At 38.7% G+C, this 19,426-nt stretch overlaps 1 protein-coding gene and 1 long non-coding RNA gene across 4 annotated transcripts; one reads left to right on the top strand and one right to left on the bottom strand.

Moving 5' to 3' along the window:
• Positions 1–1,715: 1,715 nt before the first annotated feature.
• LOC138190417 (uncharacterized) lies at positions 1,716–3,689 on the bottom strand. The gene is made up of 3 exons (XR_011176328.1): positions 3,666–3,689; positions 2,561–3,022; positions 1,716–2,128 (listed from the first exon to the last, which is right to left on the bottom strand). It is a non-coding gene; the product is annotated as an uncharacterized lncRNA (long non-coding RNA).
• A 410-nt stretch (positions 3,690–4,099) lies between these two features.
• LOC124211820 (ATP-binding cassette sub-family G member 1) lies at positions 4,100–18,808 on the top strand. 3 transcript variants are annotated; one of them, XM_046611268.2, is made up of 10 exons: positions 4,100–4,477; positions 10,380–10,833; positions 13,750–13,867; positions 14,801–14,996; positions 15,109–15,256; positions 15,676–15,915; positions 16,624–16,743; positions 16,829–17,101; positions 17,171–17,427; positions 17,675–18,808. In XM_046611268.2, exons 2-10 carry the CDS (start codon positions 10,611–10,613, stop codon positions 18,011–18,013), a joined length of 1,914 nt encoding a protein of 637 aa, XP_046467224.1. In that variant the 5' UTR covers positions 4,100–4,477; positions 10,380–10,610; the 3' UTR covers positions 18,014–18,808. The 3 variants fall into 3 exon arrangements, with proteins under 3 accessions (XP_046467224.1, XP_046467225.1, XP_046467226.1); XM_046611269.2 differs by lacking the exon at positions 4,100–4,477 and adding an exon at positions 7,014–7,062; XM_046611270.2 differs by lacking the exon at positions 4,100–4,477 and adding an exon at positions 7,395–7,441.
• Positions 18,809–19,426: the final 618 nt, after the last annotated feature.

Below are 19,426 nucleotides of genomic sequence, written 5' to 3'. Positions count from 1 at the left end.
ATTTTTATCAATTACGTAATCACACGCGTGATGAATTAATAACTGTAAGGAACGTTTGTGGAAAGCGTTTGGCTTTTTCCGTCAGAGTCTGACACTTGACATTAAGTAACATTTCTAACGGCGTAGTCGGCTGTAATTGATAATGCACTGAAAACTTTGCTCATCGGTGTAACAAAATTGAGTTAATAGAAGCTGTATTTTTATTCTGGCACTGGTACGGAAAATTACAACTAACATGAATATGTTTCAAAATATATGTTAAATCCGATGACATTTTTTTCAGATCAAATTCAAAACTAACATTCAATCCAGTTATAAATATTGTCATTCTAGGTAAAAATAAAAAATACAATAGTAAGACCCTTGCTGTAACTAAAGTTGAAGAATAAAAAAAAATTATTTCAAATAGAAAAACAAAACAAAAAATAAATCTGATAATGATAATAAATTTACTTTAAATTATTTTACCCTGTATCAACTTTTTTTCATCCACAATCAAGCCATAATCATCATTTTACTTTATCACCGATTTTCAAAATCGTACTTCTTTGCTTTCCACTTTCTTAAATACGCGTTTTCTGCAAGAATCGGGTGATGCTTTCGCAGGAATAAAGACGCTCTACTTTTACTGAAAAAACTTAATCCAGTACACGCAACAGTTTTGCGTCGAGTGTTCATTGACCTATATAACACGACATGCACTCTCTATCTACACTGTGGATGCCAGAGTTCTCTTTTTTCATCCTCAGAGGCTCATGGCATTCTCTCGATACCGAGTAGCGGTACGTTATTTTCAAGTTCCTTCCACACGTCTCTGAAGAGTTCACAATAGCGCACAATGTTCCGAGACTCTACCGAGGAAGTACCTTGAAATGTCTATCGTTAAGAATCGTTTTAAAATCGTGTGACTAATTCATCGGTCTTACATCTCTCGTGTAATTAATATTTCACGTTAGTGAAAACGAACGGTTATTATCAATGAAAATTTCAATTAAATAAACACGATTGACATCGCACCAGGTAATTACACGTATCTTCTTCTTTTTCTTTTGCTGGATGATTGTGATTTTAAATAAGACCGGAACGAGCCTCTTGGGACTGAACGGTACATGCTTAAAGCCCGTGTTTTGTGTGCCGATTTTCCCAACCAATTGCCGGTGGTCATTGACGTGTTCGATCTAGAGCGACCAGGATCGAAATAACGGCACTTTGTAATAAGAGCGAGTAATTAACTCGCGTCCTTCTTCTCGGTTAACGGCAGTTCGTGGGCGTGTTCCCACATAACAATGTGTGTATGTGCAAAAACTCTGCTTCACTAGCCGCAATTGTCGTTGCGTTTTTACCGAAAATTATTGCGAAACAATTTTTCTCCAGCAAAATTGTATCGATATTTTTATTTGTTATTCTTTGATGCTCGGCAAGACTTGCTTGCGTTCAGCAGATATTTTGGTGAAAACTTTGGCTTAGAATGATTTGTTCGATTTTTGATGGCAATTGAGGACACACCTTGTTACACACTGACAAGAGAAATTTTTAGTTTCGGTTACAGCGCAGTCCTTGACTATTTTCATTTTTTTTACCACAATCGAAAAATATAGTTCTAGGTAGAAAATGAAAATTAGTTTTATAGCTGTTACCTAAAAGTCTAGTATATGTTACTATTCTTTCTCATTACGATCACTGTTATAAATTTTCCCTCAACTGTTGCGAAAATTCGATGCTTGTGCAACAATGAATTGACGTTGAAGCCTTATTTAACTAAAAAAGTAGAATAAACCGAACAAACTGATTTTGCGTTGTCATTGCCAAAAAAGGATCGACAATAGCGCAAAATGGTTAGGCGTACCTCGTTTTTCATAATTTCAACAATATTCAAACAATTTTTTAAACGATACTTGTTTCATGAATTTTTCTAGTTACTGTAACAAATGAATTTTGTTCAGTGCAGTATTGCTGGCAATGCTTTGCAACCGTTGTTGTTCTTTTGCTGCAGATTTTGCGCGGATATTTGTTATCTGGGTTCCTTTCCTTGATCTTTCGAGGGTAACATATCTCCTCGATCTTGACTCGTGACTGGTGTTCTTTCAATACATCCCAAGTATGTAGCTTGACGAAACATCGCCGCATTCTGCGTAGAAAAAGAGCAAATAATTACAGAACTTTTTGCTGAATGTGCCGAAGATAAAACGAGGCGGATTTTTGATGATCCTGTCACGCTTTACTTTTCACTGATATACGAAGTTCAAGTTCATCCTGATTGTTTTTATATTTATGCCGATCACAGTTCAAACAGTTCAGACTACGGTGAGACTGTCGGTAGCAGACAAACAAAATAACAAAAATAATTTAATAAGCATGTTATAGGTGCGTCAATATCGGGATTTTCCTATAATACGACGCGGCCGAAATGTGGGGCAACACTTAAAGAAATTTTGATATTTCTGTTGAAAATATTCACTCAAAATAGACGGAACTACGAATGTTTGTAGGTACATGTAGATTTCTATAATCGTGGAAGAAACTTTCTGAATCGAAGGAAAATTTATTTCCGAACACTTACATGGTCCAAGGTCCGCGAGAATGGTACTTATAACAAGTGACGTGCTTATGCACGCATGGTGTTACGGCAATATTTTCCCTTAGGAAACGGGTAAGAAGACAACAGCAATACTTTCGAAATCCAAGTTGCTTACGATACAGGTATCCGATAAAAATAAAAATGAAGGTAAGAAAAAACCTGAAAACCTATGATACGGAAGCGTGGTTGATTATTTTCGTAGACAAACATGTTATCGAATAGTTTAACCGCGTTCGCTGTGCCAAGGTGTTTATATTTGTCAAAAGTACGTTATATAACCCAGTAGATGATCGATAATGCGCCTGATGCATCATTGTGCGATTAAGTAATGTTCGTTGCATCTTTCAGCTTTGATAAATACGCAATTTTCAATGCCAAAACGGTGTCAGCGAATTCGTCCTTCAGGTAATGATGATATCCTCCGACAACGAGTCGCGAATATAACTGCAACGTAATGAAATTCATCAAAAACTACCAGACAATGGTAAGAAAATATCCCGCCGACTATAGAGTGTCTTACAAATGAGATTTTAAAGCGGAGTGTAAAAAGTACAAAATACCGTTTTGACCAATGAGAAATTTAAATATCACGTGATTTTGTGAAATTGTAGCGCGGTATGATAGCCTATTACTTGCAAAATTTAGGCATTGACGATATCGAGTAGCTTATTCAAAGAAATTGTATAAAAAACATCAATCTGAAGATATGATAAATTACTTCATCGGTTAACATAAAATACTGATGCTGTTTGAGGCAACGAGAGTGATAATTAAGGAACGAAATTAATATTCCATTTGATCTAAGAGCGTCTCGTGTTATTTCGTTTAATCAATTGATAACTTTGGAGTTTACAAACTCAGATACACCGTTTAATTGATTTTTGTTTTTTTCGATCAATACCAACGAATCCTTGTAAAATTGACTGCTTCGTTTGTTTCTAACCAATATTCAACCTCCCTATCTTCCAAAGATAAAACAGGTCCGTAATTACACGAACATCATGTATTTCGCTATTCAAAGTTGGGTCAATATATCGGTACTGTGATAAATTTTGTCCACTAAATTCGGAGTTTAGAACGAACTTACAATTACAAGGATGCAATTCCGAACTTCCAACATTATCAGTTACATGACCCGGCCACCGATATTTGCGGCTGTAAATCTGTCGCCGTTTACGTAAAAAGCAAAGAAATCTGGCTAAACCGATCGTCACGCGCCTGAATACGCGTGTTAATTCTCGTTAGACGATGGATGTGCATAATTGTAAGTAAATTACTTAGGTGTAACAGGTGTTCCAAGTCGGCAGAAGCCTGTTCAACTATTTTATTCCGCTATGCACGGTGTAATAATCACGCGTTTTTACGCTAGTCGTAATGAAGCGTGAGTCAACTTTCCACGGTCGGAAACACGAGATACGAAACCCATGGTCACTATCCGCGATTGTCGTTGATATCTTTCTCCTCCCCACTATGTGCGATCCACTTGGCGCGATGAAAAACGAGTGCGATGAGCAGAGAAGAGGCATTGAAGTGTCGGTGGACGAGAGATCGCAAAATCGTTTGGAAATTCTCTGTTATTTTCCCTTGTTTGTTCTCGAAGCTTATTGTCAGAATCATAGATTGTATTTACTTCGAGTCCGCGTTTCAGGCGACTCTCGATGCCATCGTAGAGGGAGAAATTTGAGCAGCATGCCCATTCCCCTATTGGTTAATCGTGCAAACTTTTCTAGTGCCGCAGTTCGAATTGAGAAGTGAAACCGAGAAGTTGTAGATACTCGGTGCCGATCAAGTTTCTCAAGTTTTTTTTTTATCGTTGGTGTAATTCTCTGCGACAAGTGTAATACAATAGTATCATTGAATCCTGGTTACGGAACAAAGATTTTACGCACTGTGAATATCGTAAGTACAGAATTAAATTTTACTCTTACTTATCCGTCGCATGTCGTTGTGATCAACTTTCTTTTCTCAAGACTGAACGAGTCTCGATGTACTCATCCTCTCATTCGCTACCGCAATGTTCATATCTGTTCAATGAAAAATCCTTTGCAAAATAACAAATGACATTTTTTTCAACCGATAATGTAGAGATAGCGTTAGTTGGTATAATTAAACCGTTCATCCGTGGATGCTCAAAACTGTCACTAGAGAACCTTGCACTTCGGCAAATGATTAATCGGTTCGTTTATTTCATCAGAAATTACTACGAGAGTTATAACCGCAGTTTTTAGTAGTAATTAACAAAGAGCAAATGTATATAATATAATTACTGTTTGCATCACTGTCGTTTACTCGCTCTTGAACTACGAGTCGCTATCAATCTGTAGGTCATTTGCTCCGAGATCAATTATTTACTAATATTATCTAGATTTGCGCTTTGGTCGAAAATTCAGTGTTCAGTGATAAATCCCGGGCCAACCTCTACCGGCAAGTCGAAGCATCGTCGAAAGTCGAAGAGAACATTGGTAAACAGAAGACTGTCGATATTTTTAATTCCATTGCGAAAATTTTCACAACCAGTAATCTCGAGGCGTGCTTTATCACCTGGACTGATCATTACCGACAGTTTCGTGCGTGGTATAAACGAAAGTACGTCACTACGTGACTTCTGCAATGTATTTGTTGCTATACAACGACCTTGCCGATAATCGCGATAATCGTTGACAGTGAGCAGCGTTGAATGTACGTAATTTTTTACTGCATTTTATCGTATTATCGCATTTTTCAACTTAAAAATAGGTCCGGTGCAGCGGGGATTGATAGAGCGGTCTGAAGTCATCAGGTTCCAATTAAACATCGTAGCGTGTTCATCGCGTTTGCAGGACTGTAATAACTTTTCGAGTCTCTATAATGTACAGGATCAAAATTCTGCACGAATCCTCGCGCTTTGCAATTCTCAGCTCGTATTTTAACCGTGTAAGACCCGCCTATCCTACGTCACACGTCACGGTATCACGACTCTGAATGTGAGTTAATCCTCGTGACCTGTGTAAATGTCTGTCGCATACAGTTGGATGATGATAATCATCGCGATGCTTAGTCATTTATAATCTCTGACAAAGGAAGAAACAACTGTGTTATAATGCCACGTACCATTATCCGGTAGGAAATACGTTAGGCTTAATTATCGTTCCCACGTCATTACCCTACATCAAGTCCAATTATTTATTGTATATTTCGATATCGATAACTTCGGAATAATTATCATCTTCACTGTTATTATCGTAACATTTGTGTGAAATAAATTTCAGCGTATCTTGTTAATATACAATTGCATCGGTGACGTCAAAGATTTTTTGACGCAAAATTCTTGCAGGCATTAATGACAGAATATTCAACATTCGTTTTGAGTATTCAGGATATGTCTTCTGACCTTGTGTGCATATACGTATAATAAGTTCGTTTAATTCGTGAGCAAATAAGAATGAATACACAACAATGCCTGCTTACAATTTAGTGAGAATGAATGCTTCGCGTTTCCTGTAAAAAAAAAAAAAAAAACGGATAGAAAGGACACAGTAAGAATGGCATTGCTCGTACCTCGTGTAATAATTTACTTGTCGCAAATTATCGAATGTCAGTTACAAATGTTTTCTATTTCTTTTGTCTGAGTTATTTACTGCTCTTTGAATAATAAAACGAACCACCGCCGTTTTTCTCTGCACGTAAATAACAATAATAACAACCAAAATCATTCGTTGTAGTATCGGTACTTGTAGTTTCAGTAAAAGCATGCAGTATCGGTGTAAACCAAGGCTGTTTTACTGATTACCACGCCTGATTACGGACGTTCATAAACTGTATCTGTACAATGGAAAAAATGGCGAGTAAAGAATGAAAACAAACTGTTGATCAAGCCGGAGGTCGGCTAAAATCCACAAGCTATATTCGTAAGATTAACTTGCGTACCTATTTCGGCTGTTCGCGGAAGCGTGAATCGATAAATGAATAATGCGAAGCTACATGTGAGGCGAGAAATAAATTCCGTTAAAACGAAGCCTTGCCGAGTATAATTTTAGTGTCATGATACGCATTCGAGTTTCTTTGCCGGGAATTCCGATGTGTTTGACGGTATATGTGTAGCGGATGCAGCGTGAAAAACTCGCCTCTATTGTTCTCGGTCTGAAGCCGTCGTTCAACCGGTATGTAAAATTCAACGGGTTTGAAGTATTTTCTTAATACGCCTTCGCTCGGTCAATAAAACGCGAAATGACGGTGTTGCAGACATTCTTTGATTCGTACGATTCTCGCGAAACCTCTTATTGGCGGCTGGATGAGTCAAGCTGCAGACTATCGTCGTGCATTTTTTCGACTACGGTATGCGAAAATGATTGAAGAAAAGATCGATTCGGCTTCGGGATGCCAGGCTATTTCAAATCCACACACTGGCGACCGTCAGTCGTACTCAAACAGAACTTGCGCACTAGCTCCCGGAGCCGAGGAGAACCCAACCTAAGCTTGTGTGACAGGAGCGATATAATCGTAACGTGAGTTTGTTTGTGATGTTGGTGCTTTTGACGGAGTTCCCAGGTGTTCGTTCCGAGTACATCCTCAACGTTCGATAACCAAGGAACACCGATTTTCGAGTGATGCATCAAGTGCATTGTCAAGCCGGATAATCCAGTCGAAAAATTGGCTGAGCTACGCGTTTGCTGATAAATATTTCCTACCTACAGTCGCCATGTTGGTTTTGATTCTAACTGCAGAGCTAGCCGTTTGTCGTTTTTTCGTCCATGGAGTTCGTTGTATTGAATCAATTTAGATACCACTATTAATCTGAGATGTGAGTTTTCACATTCTGTAAAATGAAAACATGTCCGTACCGCAGTGCAGGACGACGCTGGGATGAATGAAATAATTTTCAAAGTAAAAAAGACGTTTTTAATTTGATTACATTCTAGTTTTCGCCTACACTGAGAGAAATTTTTAGTTCCGGTTACCGCTCAGTCATTAACTATTTTCATTTTTTTTAACCACAATCGAAAAACATAGTTCTAGGTGCAAAATGAAAATTAGATTTGTAGCTGTTACCAAAAAGTCTAGTATCCGTTACTATTCTTTCTCATTACGATCACTGTTGCTATATTTACATGTAACTGTTGCGGAAATTTAATGCTTGTGCAACGATAAATTGATGTTAAAGCCTTATTTAACTAAAAAAGTAGAGTCAACCGAACAAACTGATTTTACGTTGCAATTGCCAAAAAAGGATCGACAATAGCGCAAAATGGTTAGGCGTACCTCGTCATTCGTAATTCCAACAATATTCAAACAGTTTTTTAAACGATACTTGTTTTACTGAATTTTTCTAGTTACTGTAACAAATGAAATTTTTCTCAGTGTAACAATTCGCTACTTTTCCCCGGTATGGAAACAACGTACTCAGCGTACGTCAAGTATGGATTACTTCGTACCGATCGTACCGAAGTCACCGGCGTTAGGTCGAAGATTTGTGCAAATTTGTGCTAGGATTTCTGGCCGATTTTACCTTGACCGTCGTTGATGTACGCCGCAAGACCTTGACGCGTAGAGATGAAGCGACGGCCTTGATCGCGTTTCGAGTAGATCGTGTTTTTCATCCTCATCTTTTTTCGCTTTAACGACGAACACTGCTATACCTACTCCTTTTTTTTTTTAACTTTACATAAGCTTGTTTAGAATTGATTCGAAATATCCTCTCATTAAAATCTGGTTAATTTAGTTAATATTTGAGCGACAATAAATCCTTGACACTTTTAGTTCACAGTGGTCAGTTTTTACAATTGATGTGAGATCAGACTGACAGTCAGACCTTGGATATTTATATTCCATGAACAGTTCAATGAAAAGTAATTTCTCGAGCTAAAAGATAATGGTTTATCAGACACTGCGGAGGAATGGCATGTGGTACACAAGATATTTATGATGAATTGAGTTCACTCCGCACACTGGAAGTTTTCCTTATTATTAGTACTGACATCGCTATGCCAATCCTCGATTTCAGTCAGTCAAGGGTTGTGGACGGAGACACATAATTCGATAAATAAATGTTCATTATTCACATTGAGGTAGATCTTTGTATCGTCTGTTAGATTTGTTTAAGCGGAAGTTCTGAACCGTGACTTGACACGCAGAACCAAAACATGTTCTTGAAACTACAGCAAATCATGAATTGTAAGTTACTGGTACGTTACGGAGGTTGGTGAGAAAATTGTTTTTGGAATGTAGTCGCGCGACTCAAGTTTTTACACAATATTGACTGATATTAATTACCTCACTATGCAAAACCTCAGTCAAATGGTCTACATAGATTTTGAGTAATTGATAATCGAAGTTGTGCTTTTTATAAACGGACGCTTATATCGTTACGTTCCGCTTAACGTCAAAATCAGAGACAAAAAATGTAGGCATCTAAATGAAAAACTTTCTAAATGGTAAATGGAACTCTTAAGAAGACGTTCGTAAAGTATGAAGAATTTTGTCTGTATCGTTTGCGAAAAGCAGTAAAAAATATAAAGCGTCTTGCGCAAGGTTTCACACATAATCCTCGTGCGAATGGTGATAAAATACTTTTTCGGAATTATATAACAGCGTAATACAGTTCGGTTCATTTGCAAAAAGTGATTAGATGACAAACGATGCATGTTACGTTGGTAATTTGTCGAAAATCTTTACGTCGAAGTTTTTTTTTAATTTTTATTTGTTGATTACGACGTTTAGAGAACCATCGGTCGACCCCGTGTATTATAAGCATATGTTCGCCCCTCTAACCCCCTGCCCCTGAGAAGCGCTGATCAACCTCTCGACACATGATTAAGCTAAAAGCGGTAGAAAGAACGTCTACCGAGTTACACGGACGGCGATGTGTAAATTTTTAAAAAGGAAAGTTAGCGATAACCTTTTGGATGAACGCGGGGAAAAAAAGAGATTCACAGATGGTTCGTTATACGTAGCATGCAAATTTTTTGCTGGTATTTTACGAGGTCTGCATTACGTGTAATCCAAAAGTTTTCGCACCGTGCGAATATTCGTTGTGTTTTCGTTTCATTCGTTTGAAAAGTCAGGGATTTTCCACGTTGAGAAGAAAGTTGCTCCAACCGTAAATTGGCTCAGAATCAGTTTACCAGTTGCCGATGCATAAAGGGGCTGATCCAAGGGGGTATAATTCACTTATAAGATACATTTCTAGGTACGGTACTGCATAGGATTGAGAAAATGTTCAATCCACGCAGAGTAACTGCGAACAATTCATTGTCAGTTGTATTTGGTCTGTTTAAGATATTTATCAATACCATTTACGCTATTGCCATCCGACACCTCTAATCGTGCCTCGATTCTTTTTTTTTTTTGCGTTGTGTTGAATATATAAAATTTATACTTTAGTGTTAATGAAGCACGTAACACCAAGGCTGGTGCTAATTGAAGGGTTCATTGACACACTCAATTTTTATCTACTCGGAAAGATATGTTTTTATATGAACGGATAAATTGATATTAAATTATCTCTCGAATTTGACGTTATAAAGTTATATAAGTTTGAATAAATTTAAATAATTTCATCCAACTTCATAAAATCTTACAGAATCATACAAAACATTGAAGAAATGTAAGTTTGATGTAATTTTGTATGATTTCATAAATTTGGATAAAATATTACAAAATTATACAAGAATGTAACAAGTTTTATAAAATTGTACGCGTGTAATTTTATCAGGTCAAAACCGAAGTATGATTTCATACATCCGATCACATAAGAACGTTTTTTTCCCTGGAATGTATATGAATAATTATTATTATCGCGTTTTCGTGGTTTCCTATGTTCCAGATACAGAAAGATCGAGCGAACAACTGCCTTTACCAGTGGATATAATCCTTTCGTACAGTGTCGTGAGAGGATAAGAAAAAAATAATTACAGTATCAGAGAAGGACTCGGTTTGCTGAAAGAGCAATGCTTGCTCAAAGCGGTTCGTCACAGCATTGTGTTGCAAACCGCGAAGAGTAGACGTAAAAAATTTTTACAAATTGACACGTGTTTCACAAATCTAATCGAACAGTATGGCAAGCGTAAATTTGCCACAGTGTTCGCCAGCAAAATCGGCGCTGAGTTGTTGCCAGGGCGAGGATGGAAGTAACGAGAATGTGCGAGTTCATCATTCGAGTAATAACAATTATCTCATCCAGGAGAAACATTCCTTTCCGAAACGACCCGAAGTTGACTTGGCATTCAAGAACGTCAGATACGAAGTGAAAGAGTGGAATGTTCGGAACGTGATTCCAGGTAAGAAAATGAATAATCCTGATAATTTTCAAGTTTCACATTATGCCTGAGTCTTGTTGTGTATGCGCGTTGCAGCCTTACGTAACTTTTACATACATTTTAAAATGCGCAACGGAGTGTAACGCAATTCAAACTATAATTCAATCGCATCATCGCTGCTCCTCCAGCAATTTTTCGTCCATTCCGTTCGTTATTTCGTTCTTGCGCAACGTTTAATTGCAGCAATGTTCGAAACCAACCAATTTTCACAGCACAGATAGAGGAAATTAAATACATCATCTTTGAGTGCGGTTCAAAATAATCAAGTTCTCATATTATTCAATATTAAATTTTTATCTTCTTGTTTCATCGTGTTTTTCAAATCGTTTTTTCTTCATTGCGTCAGCGCAGTCGTTTGCCGAAGAATCGATGCATTATTCATTTTCCGTCAAGTTAATGGGACGCTACGTAGATGTCAACACGTGCTTGGTTTTCAATGAAAAACAGTCATAGTTTGTCATACTAAATTTACATGCACGGAGGAAGGATAGGGATACAGTTATTAACGATAATTTAACGATGCAAACGATACTTTAACGATGCGTGTTTCGGAAAAATCGTTACTTCGCACCTTTAACGTTGTCCGAAATTTAGTAAACCCTGACAAAAAAAAAAAACTATACCCTTATTTTGAAAAGTCAATTCCTTGAACGTTACTAACTTCAGCCTCGTGAGGAAAGTTCATACGAAATTTTCCTGTACGTTTGTCATTCAGAAAATTTTTCCCAGAATGTACTTTTATTTAGGAAGCTTTACCACTTGTTTCATCTTTTTGTGAATGATCCCAAGTTAATTAGTAATACAAATCATAACCAATCTGGCAGGTTGATCAAAAACGACGAATCTGTGTCAAACTTAAATTCTGTGTTATAGATACAAATCGATTCCTGTGAAGTTCTCAAAGTACACATTGCGCGATAAATCTGAGACCCTGTGAATCAGGTAATTGAAATTGAAACTAGGTTCACGATCAGTTCTTTGCCCCGTTATTAAATATCATTCAGAGATATCTACACAGGTGTTCTGTAACTAGAAGCAACAAATTCTCACCTCTACATATCGTCGTTTATTTACACGAACAGTTAGTCAAAACACTTGCCACCGCAACGTTTCCCATGTTATTGAGCTTGGAAAATATCCACAAGGTGTAAAACAATAAACCAAAAATATCGTAAACCCAATTATAATTAGGTGTGTAAACCTGATTCTGCGATAATGGTGTTGACGTTGTGTGGAGAGAACCTCATAAATTATTCCAGTCGGCGATTGCTCATTGTCATAAATGCAACGTAAACACTTGTTTCTGTAAATTAAAACTTATCGTAAAAATGACAAAATATTTCCTTCGCCTCTGATTCACCAGAGTTTATTGACCTTCTCAAACTACTATCGCCAAAAATTCCGTTATTCATATTTCGCATTGGCACAATAAAACAACACTTGATACACAATATCCGAAAACTCAGTTGCCGCTTGGTTTATTTGTTGATTTTATCGTTCGACACGTAAATTCTGTAGAACGTGTTACGTTCAACGGAACTATTTTGGCAGGCGTAAGCTTCGATAACCAGTTACTAATTATTATTCTCGATACTACAGGTTCCGTTAAATGAAACGGGATAAAATATTATTCGCCCGTAGCCGCTCATTAATGATCGTTAAGCACGGCAAAGAGCTGCGATGTTCTTTTTTGCAGAACCGATTGCGCGAATCAACGTTTGTAGCTCTCAATTAGTAGGTGCTAATAATTGTCAATAAGGATCCGAGACGCCGTTCAACTTCAATACATATTCTATACATAATAAATATTTGTGTATTTACCTTTGCCGGTATTCCGGGCCACTGGATGCGTCCCATAAACACGTGGCGCCTTGGATTCTACGAAATAACGGTATCGGTTGTGTACGCTAGCCACACAAGATATCTGGTCATTCACATATCGCACCATGTGCGTCTTAAAATTCACGGCAAACGGCATGCGCCAGTCTGCGTCACTCGCTAGGAGACTGACCGTAGGAATATAGTTAGCCTTGAATAACAAGCTTCAGACTTCATAGCTTGTACAAGTATGCACGCACATGCACGACACTAGTAAGCGTGTAATTGCTAAACAAGCGCGATGTCAAGAACTTGCGTGCAAGCTGACATTGAATATATAATAACAAGATTCACAGATTTCTGTTGGAAGCGTGTCGGGTTATTTTTTTTTTTTTTTTTTTTTTTTTCAGTTCACGAGAGAAGACGACCTTTGGCATTTTAGACGCTGACTAATTTGTATACGTAATATTAAATATGCTGCGCAATAGATTTATGATTGCAATTTTTGTCACGTGGACTTTGGTCCGTTCAGGTTCCAATTACTCGACAATATAAAGCACAGCGTGGCTTTCCTGAAATTCTTCCATCCATCGTCGGTTTTCTTATCACCTACAAGAATTACGCTGTGGTTTTTTATAACGTAATGGCAATGATTTCACAAGCACATTATTGCTCGTAAGCTTTAAACGTCATTCAGACGATCGTTTACGGGAAATACGTTTTTCGTATTATACGTTATTTTCCGTGGCCGTTTCTCATCTTGCAAAAACACTTTAGTCAGTCAATAGCGCAACCACTGCATGCCATTGCGCGTGTAATTCAAATCCAAACTCTCTTGCGTAAGATGACAGAGAAACCAGCCTTGCAAGAGTAAAAAATACTAATCTCGACATCAGGCATGTCGATTCAGGGATAAATAGTTTTCCATTATCACAACAAATAATGATTAGCGTGTTACTTTTTACGATCAGGACCAACCGAATGCATGTTTAGCCTAAAGGTAAACACATTCTGGCTTCTTTTTTTCTCATCCGTATGGATATGTGTGATTTCTTGCAGTAACGAAAGAAATCCTTCACGGCGTCAGCGGTGAATTCAGAGCCGGGGAATTGGCTGCAATTATGGGTCCGTCGGGTGCCGGAAAATCAACATTGTTGAACGTGCTTGCCGGCTTCAAGTGAGTATTGACTTGCAGTACCGATGAGTAAGTTGGAAAAACACGTGTGTGAGATTATTTAATGAACGATTTAATAACGTTCAATTAGAAGCCACTCGCTGAATGTCACGTACGATTTTAAAGGCTATCAGTTCTTGTTTAAAGTTAATTTCATTTACAATTACCTCATCGTGAGTTTTTTTATAATTAGCCTTCAGACTGTTCTCGAGATGACAATGACTCGCGATAGAACTTCCATTGTTTTTCAAATCGTGTGTACATCCTGAATGCCTCTGCAGAGGTTTGCCCAAAACCAAGTTGCAATTAGCGAGGCATTGTAAATTACTACGGATTGCATGTTTACGGGCAGGTAATTCTCCTGCGACAGGAAGTGGAAACATGACCTGATGATGTAATAAAGGCATGTAATCATCCACATGTCATTTTCGTATCTCCCAGGCTTTGGGCATAGAATTAGGAACACTGAGAGTGACGTTTTAATGAACAATTGTACCTTTCGGATGTCTCAACCGTAAATATCCGCATGTAATCGACATACTGCTGTCGTAAAGAGCGATGATTTGCGGCCTACTTGTCCGCTTTCTACTAGCTATCTTACGGTGTACTGTTGCTTGTCCTGGTTAAAACGCCGTCGCCGAATGATGCCGGCTCAAATCGCACCGGTGAAAGTGCTATTAACAATAAGAAATGACAACCGCACGGGTTGCGAATTTTTTAAGTCATAATTGCCCACCATTGCTTCTACATTCCATTCCAAGTTTCACCTTAAAGTGAAGTTTTTGCATTTCCACGTTCGTGTGATCCATCATACATGTAGTTCCTCCTATATTTTGCAATTAAACTCTTCGTTCGTAGAATGACTTTTGTACAACAGAGCTTTACATTTGATTTTTTCACTGACACTGATTTTGACTCGATCACGTTTATCTTCAGCGTTCATGGTGCGGCGGGTGAAATTTTGGTGAACGGAAGGGTGCGCGTCGCTCACAGTGAGAGATGGCGACGAACTTCCTGCTACATCCAACAGGACTCGCATCTTCGCGCAGGCTTAACGGCTGGAGAGGCAATGACCCTAGCAGCGCACCTCAAACTTGGCTACACAATCAGCTCGGCTTACAAGCACACGCAGGTTGGTTCATTTTCATCGTCGAAAAGTTCATGGTTCAATTCTTCCATGTCCGATAGTCACAGTAACCCTTGACCTGAAGCCGAAAAATTCTTCAATCTCATTTTCATTTCAGGTATTAGAGCTTCTCGAAATGCTTGGCCTGAACCACTGCTACGAAACACTTTGCGGTCGGCTGTCCGGTGGGCAGAAAAAGAGGCTTGACATAGCCCTTGAACTTCTCAGCAATCCCCCGGTAATCTTTCTCGACGAACCTACAACAGGTAACGAAGCATTTCGTTAATTTTATTATTGGCCAATAAATTGGTCCTCTGATTATCAGCTACATGTTTGTTTAAGCGCATTGTGAGAGTCGAGAAGTGACATTGATAATTGACACTCTCGTACGAGAATACCACTGCTTATAGAGAAAAGGAAAGTTATTTTAATTACACGGAGAGGATAAAAACGTAGATTTTACCTAAAACTCTAGAATCAGTGAAAACCATCGCGTGCAGAGTAAAATCTGCTACGTTTGTAATAAAAAATATAGTTGACATTGATATTTTTAGCCGAAAACCCTGATGTGTCCCTATTTTCTTGCAGTTTTGAGTAAAATCTGCCCTTCTTCTTCTCTCCGTGTATCATAGAAATCGAGTTTGTTTAATTTTTCAATTACGAGTGAAATCCTTGTATTTCCCAGGTCTCGATTCGGCATCGTGCAGCCAGTGCATAGCGCTTTTGCAAAGGTTGGCCAAAGTGGAGAAACGCACGGTGATTTGCACAATTCACCAGCCGAGCGCGTTACAGTTTGAGATGTTCGATTCTCTTTACGCTCTCTCCGACGGCCAGTGTATTTACAGGGGACCGGTTCAATGTTTGGTACCTCATCTCTCCTCCATCGGAGCACAGTGTCCGTCTTATCACAACCCCGCCGATTTTTGTAAGTATAACTGTTCATACCTACAAGTAGAAATATCTGACCGTAGGTATTCTAGGTATCCGTTACTTGACCCGATCACGTTTGCTGATAATAGCTAACTTGTGTTGGATAATGTAGCACCGCGATGATTTCACTGTGGAAATTTATTTTTTGTTTACGGAATTTACCTGACATCGATAAAAAATTTTCTGTACGTAAAAAATGTCGATGTTTTTTGCCTCGGTCATTAGATACAAAGTTCGTGTAATGTAACACTGTGGAATACAGAATTCAGTCGAACAAGACTACGTTCATGCACGTAGCGGAGCAATTAAAAAGTAACAGGATTCAAATTACGTTTATTGCAACTTCCTTTTGTGCCACACTACGTCTACGCAATAGTTACACACACTTCAATTTGCGTTTTAAGTACCCCGTTGTTGCAGTCTTTGCCTTTCAATTTATGACTCAAGAGTTTTATGCCAATCTCCTGTCATGACTACGCGCAATTTCATTCTACAACAGAACACCAGCTGGGACGCAATACGTTTCACAAATCTTTTTGCTTTGATGAATTTTTATTACCAACCAACAGCTGTCTGTAGTGTCAGCGTAAGAACTTTGGAAAAAAATAACCTATTCGAAAAGAACTTGCGACCGGTCGTTTGAAAAAAGGCAAAACTATTGATTGAGATGAAGTTTAGTGAGGAATTTCTCGTTTGTTTTCAGTGATGGAGGTGGCGATTGGCGAGTATGGTATTACGGTGGACAGTTTAGCGATGGCAGTGAACCAGTCGTCTTGGGATTACAAAAAACCAGCAATCACGGACTCCAAGCCTAATGCTGAAAGTGAGTATAACGAACAATATTTGTGGTAGCTTCTACCTTTCAACGTCGCAGTGCGACTACTAACGTCTTCACTACCCACTTTCAGTTGTTCCAACACCAGTTACCAAGGAGCCGCCACCCCCGGCTGGCTTTCTCGCCCAGTGTTTTCTCCTGTACAGACGTAAACTGCTCTGCATCAAGAGGGATTATAATTTACTGGTCGTACGATTGCTGTGTCATTTATTTATCGGCGTGATATTTGGCTACCTCTACAGAGGAAGCGGTTATCGAGCCAACGGCGTTCTCGCCAACTACGCATACCTCTACGGATCATTGCTGCTGATCGTATACACGGGGAAGATGGCTGTTACCTTAGCTTGTGAGTATACCTGAAGCTGCCAATCGACGAACTCTTCGGGACGAAGTTAATCGTGTATTGGGCTTTCAGTTCCATTGGAGATGCAGATACTCACGAGGGAGCACTTCAACCGATGGTACCGACTCGCTCCGTACTACATCAGTACCTTGATGTTCGAGGTACCTTTTCAGGCCGCGTGTGCTGCCACTTATTTGGCAGTCAGCTACTGGCTCACAGGCCAACCGATTGAGTCGCACCGAATTTTGTCCTTTTTGGTCGTCAGCATAGCTGCGAGCCTTACTGCTCAGGCCTGGGGCTTCTTTATCGGAGCAACGACGCCAGTCAGGGTAAAGTCGAATTAACAATTTCGATTAATCTTGTCTTTCACGAGTGTAAATTCAAGTGTCCGTTTTTTTTTTCTGCAGAAAAAAAAAATCTCTCCACTTTCAAATCCTTGTCTTGATTCAGCCTCTTCCTTTCACTCGCTCTTTAAAGTGCCATTGCACCAATCGACTCTTCACCGCCGGTCCCAGCCTACGTCCGTTTTCAAAGCAGCAAATGTGAGAGGTAACTGGATGTATTCTTGTGTTCCAGATTGCCGTGTTCGCCGGGCCCATAATTGCAGTGCTCTTTTCGGTCTTCGGTTTCTGCATACGCTACATGGACACGCCGTCTTACTTCCGTTGGATCTTTCACATATCCTACTTCAGAGCCGGATTTCACAGTCTCTTGTACACTGTTTACGGTTTCGGAAGAAAAGACTTGAGCTGCGACGACATTTACTGTCATTATCAGAAGCCCAACATATTTCTCAACGAAATGGAAATCAACGACACAAACGTTGTCAACAATTTTGTACTTATAGTCGTAATCGGCGTCTTGATGCACTTGCTCACGGCTAGTGCTTTGTGGTGCAAGTTAAACCGGAGATAAGAACTGTTATGCGCATAATATATGGCTTTGATTTCAGTCGATACTTCACAGCAGTTCTTCTATTCTACGTTGTTTTATGTTTGACGAGATGAGTTTTTAAAATTTGAAATCATTTCGAACGGAATAAGTGACACGATGACCTCGATTCAGGATCGTTCTCCAATCGTGGCTTACGAAGAAATATTTGTATAATGTATAACGTGCAAGTATTTTCATAATGATCGCTGTCACAGTACATCAATTTCTGATACCACACCGGTTAAAAATCTTATTGGCAAAGTTGGTCTAATCCGTTTCAAAGGATTGCATCGAAATACTAGATATTCAATTGGAATTTCATTATATTATTTTCTTTCGCGTATGATCGTTGAGATTTTTCAGCAAGTAAAGAGATCTGTTTTTCTAATTGACAAATGATCGTAATTATTATCGACGCAGCGGCGATTACATATCGTGTGATTATTATTGATATAACAGAGATCGCTAGGTTAACAGTAAGATACTAGTTGTGAGAACCACTCAAGTGCTTTAAAAACTATTTCTTATCCTATAGTTCTATCGTATAAGCATAACATCACCGTGCATAGATTACAATCCATAAGTTGTGCATTTTTTCGCGAGGTAAAGAAGTGAGAAATTTTACAGGGTGATGCGTTCCTCGATTTGTTGGCATATATTGTGATAGCGAGATAAAATTCATGATAATCCAAAATTCAAGCGAAGGCGTTGATTTACGTATTTTTGTATTGTTCGCATATTATTAGAATATAATGAAATTAAATTATTACAAAAGTTTTCGCTGGTCAATCTTATACATTATAATCAAAAAATGGACTCGTTAGAAAAAAAGACATGAGCATCCGCATGACGCGCAAGACTTTCGTTTGACAATATTGTAATGTATTCTGCTGCTTTCCTCAGTCAGTAAGTCCCAGCTCTGTATTCAAAGCAGATAGTTTTCTCCCGAACGAATACGCATGCACGAAAATGTTGTTTAGATGGTAAACGAATCTCATTGGCATCCTTACGTCTTGTATACTTAAAAATTGACGGAAAGTGAAATTGAATATCCGAAAGTTAAATGGTACGTGCAGATATAAAGATTTATTCATTCGCGGCGTGAGTGCGTAATTTTTTACGATAATTTGCAGCAAACCGGAAATACGAGAAAGATAAAAATAGACCTTAACGGACGAACTTATAACCGTTTGAAAGTGAAAGCAATCGTAAGGTCAAGTCCACTGGACGTTGTGACCGCTCGGTGCTGTTTAGTTACGCTGCAAAGTACAACCTTTCAAAAACATTTAACAGAGCGCAGCACCATGTAGCTTATGGATCTTTTAGATTCGATCAAGAGCCTGGTCGATAAGCTAGTGACCGTCATTTCAACGGTTCGGCGCGGTCGATAAGTAT

This window comes from Neodiprion pinetum, chromosome 2 (assembly GCF_021155775.2).
Source record: "Neodiprion pinetum isolate iyNeoPine1 chromosome 2, iyNeoPine1.2, whole genome shotgun sequence".
In the NCBI taxonomy this organism is placed as follows: domain Eukaryota; kingdom Metazoa; phylum Arthropoda; class Insecta; order Hymenoptera; family Diprionidae; genus Neodiprion; species Neodiprion pinetum.
This window is presented reverse-complemented; position numbering and strand designations above follow the sequence as displayed.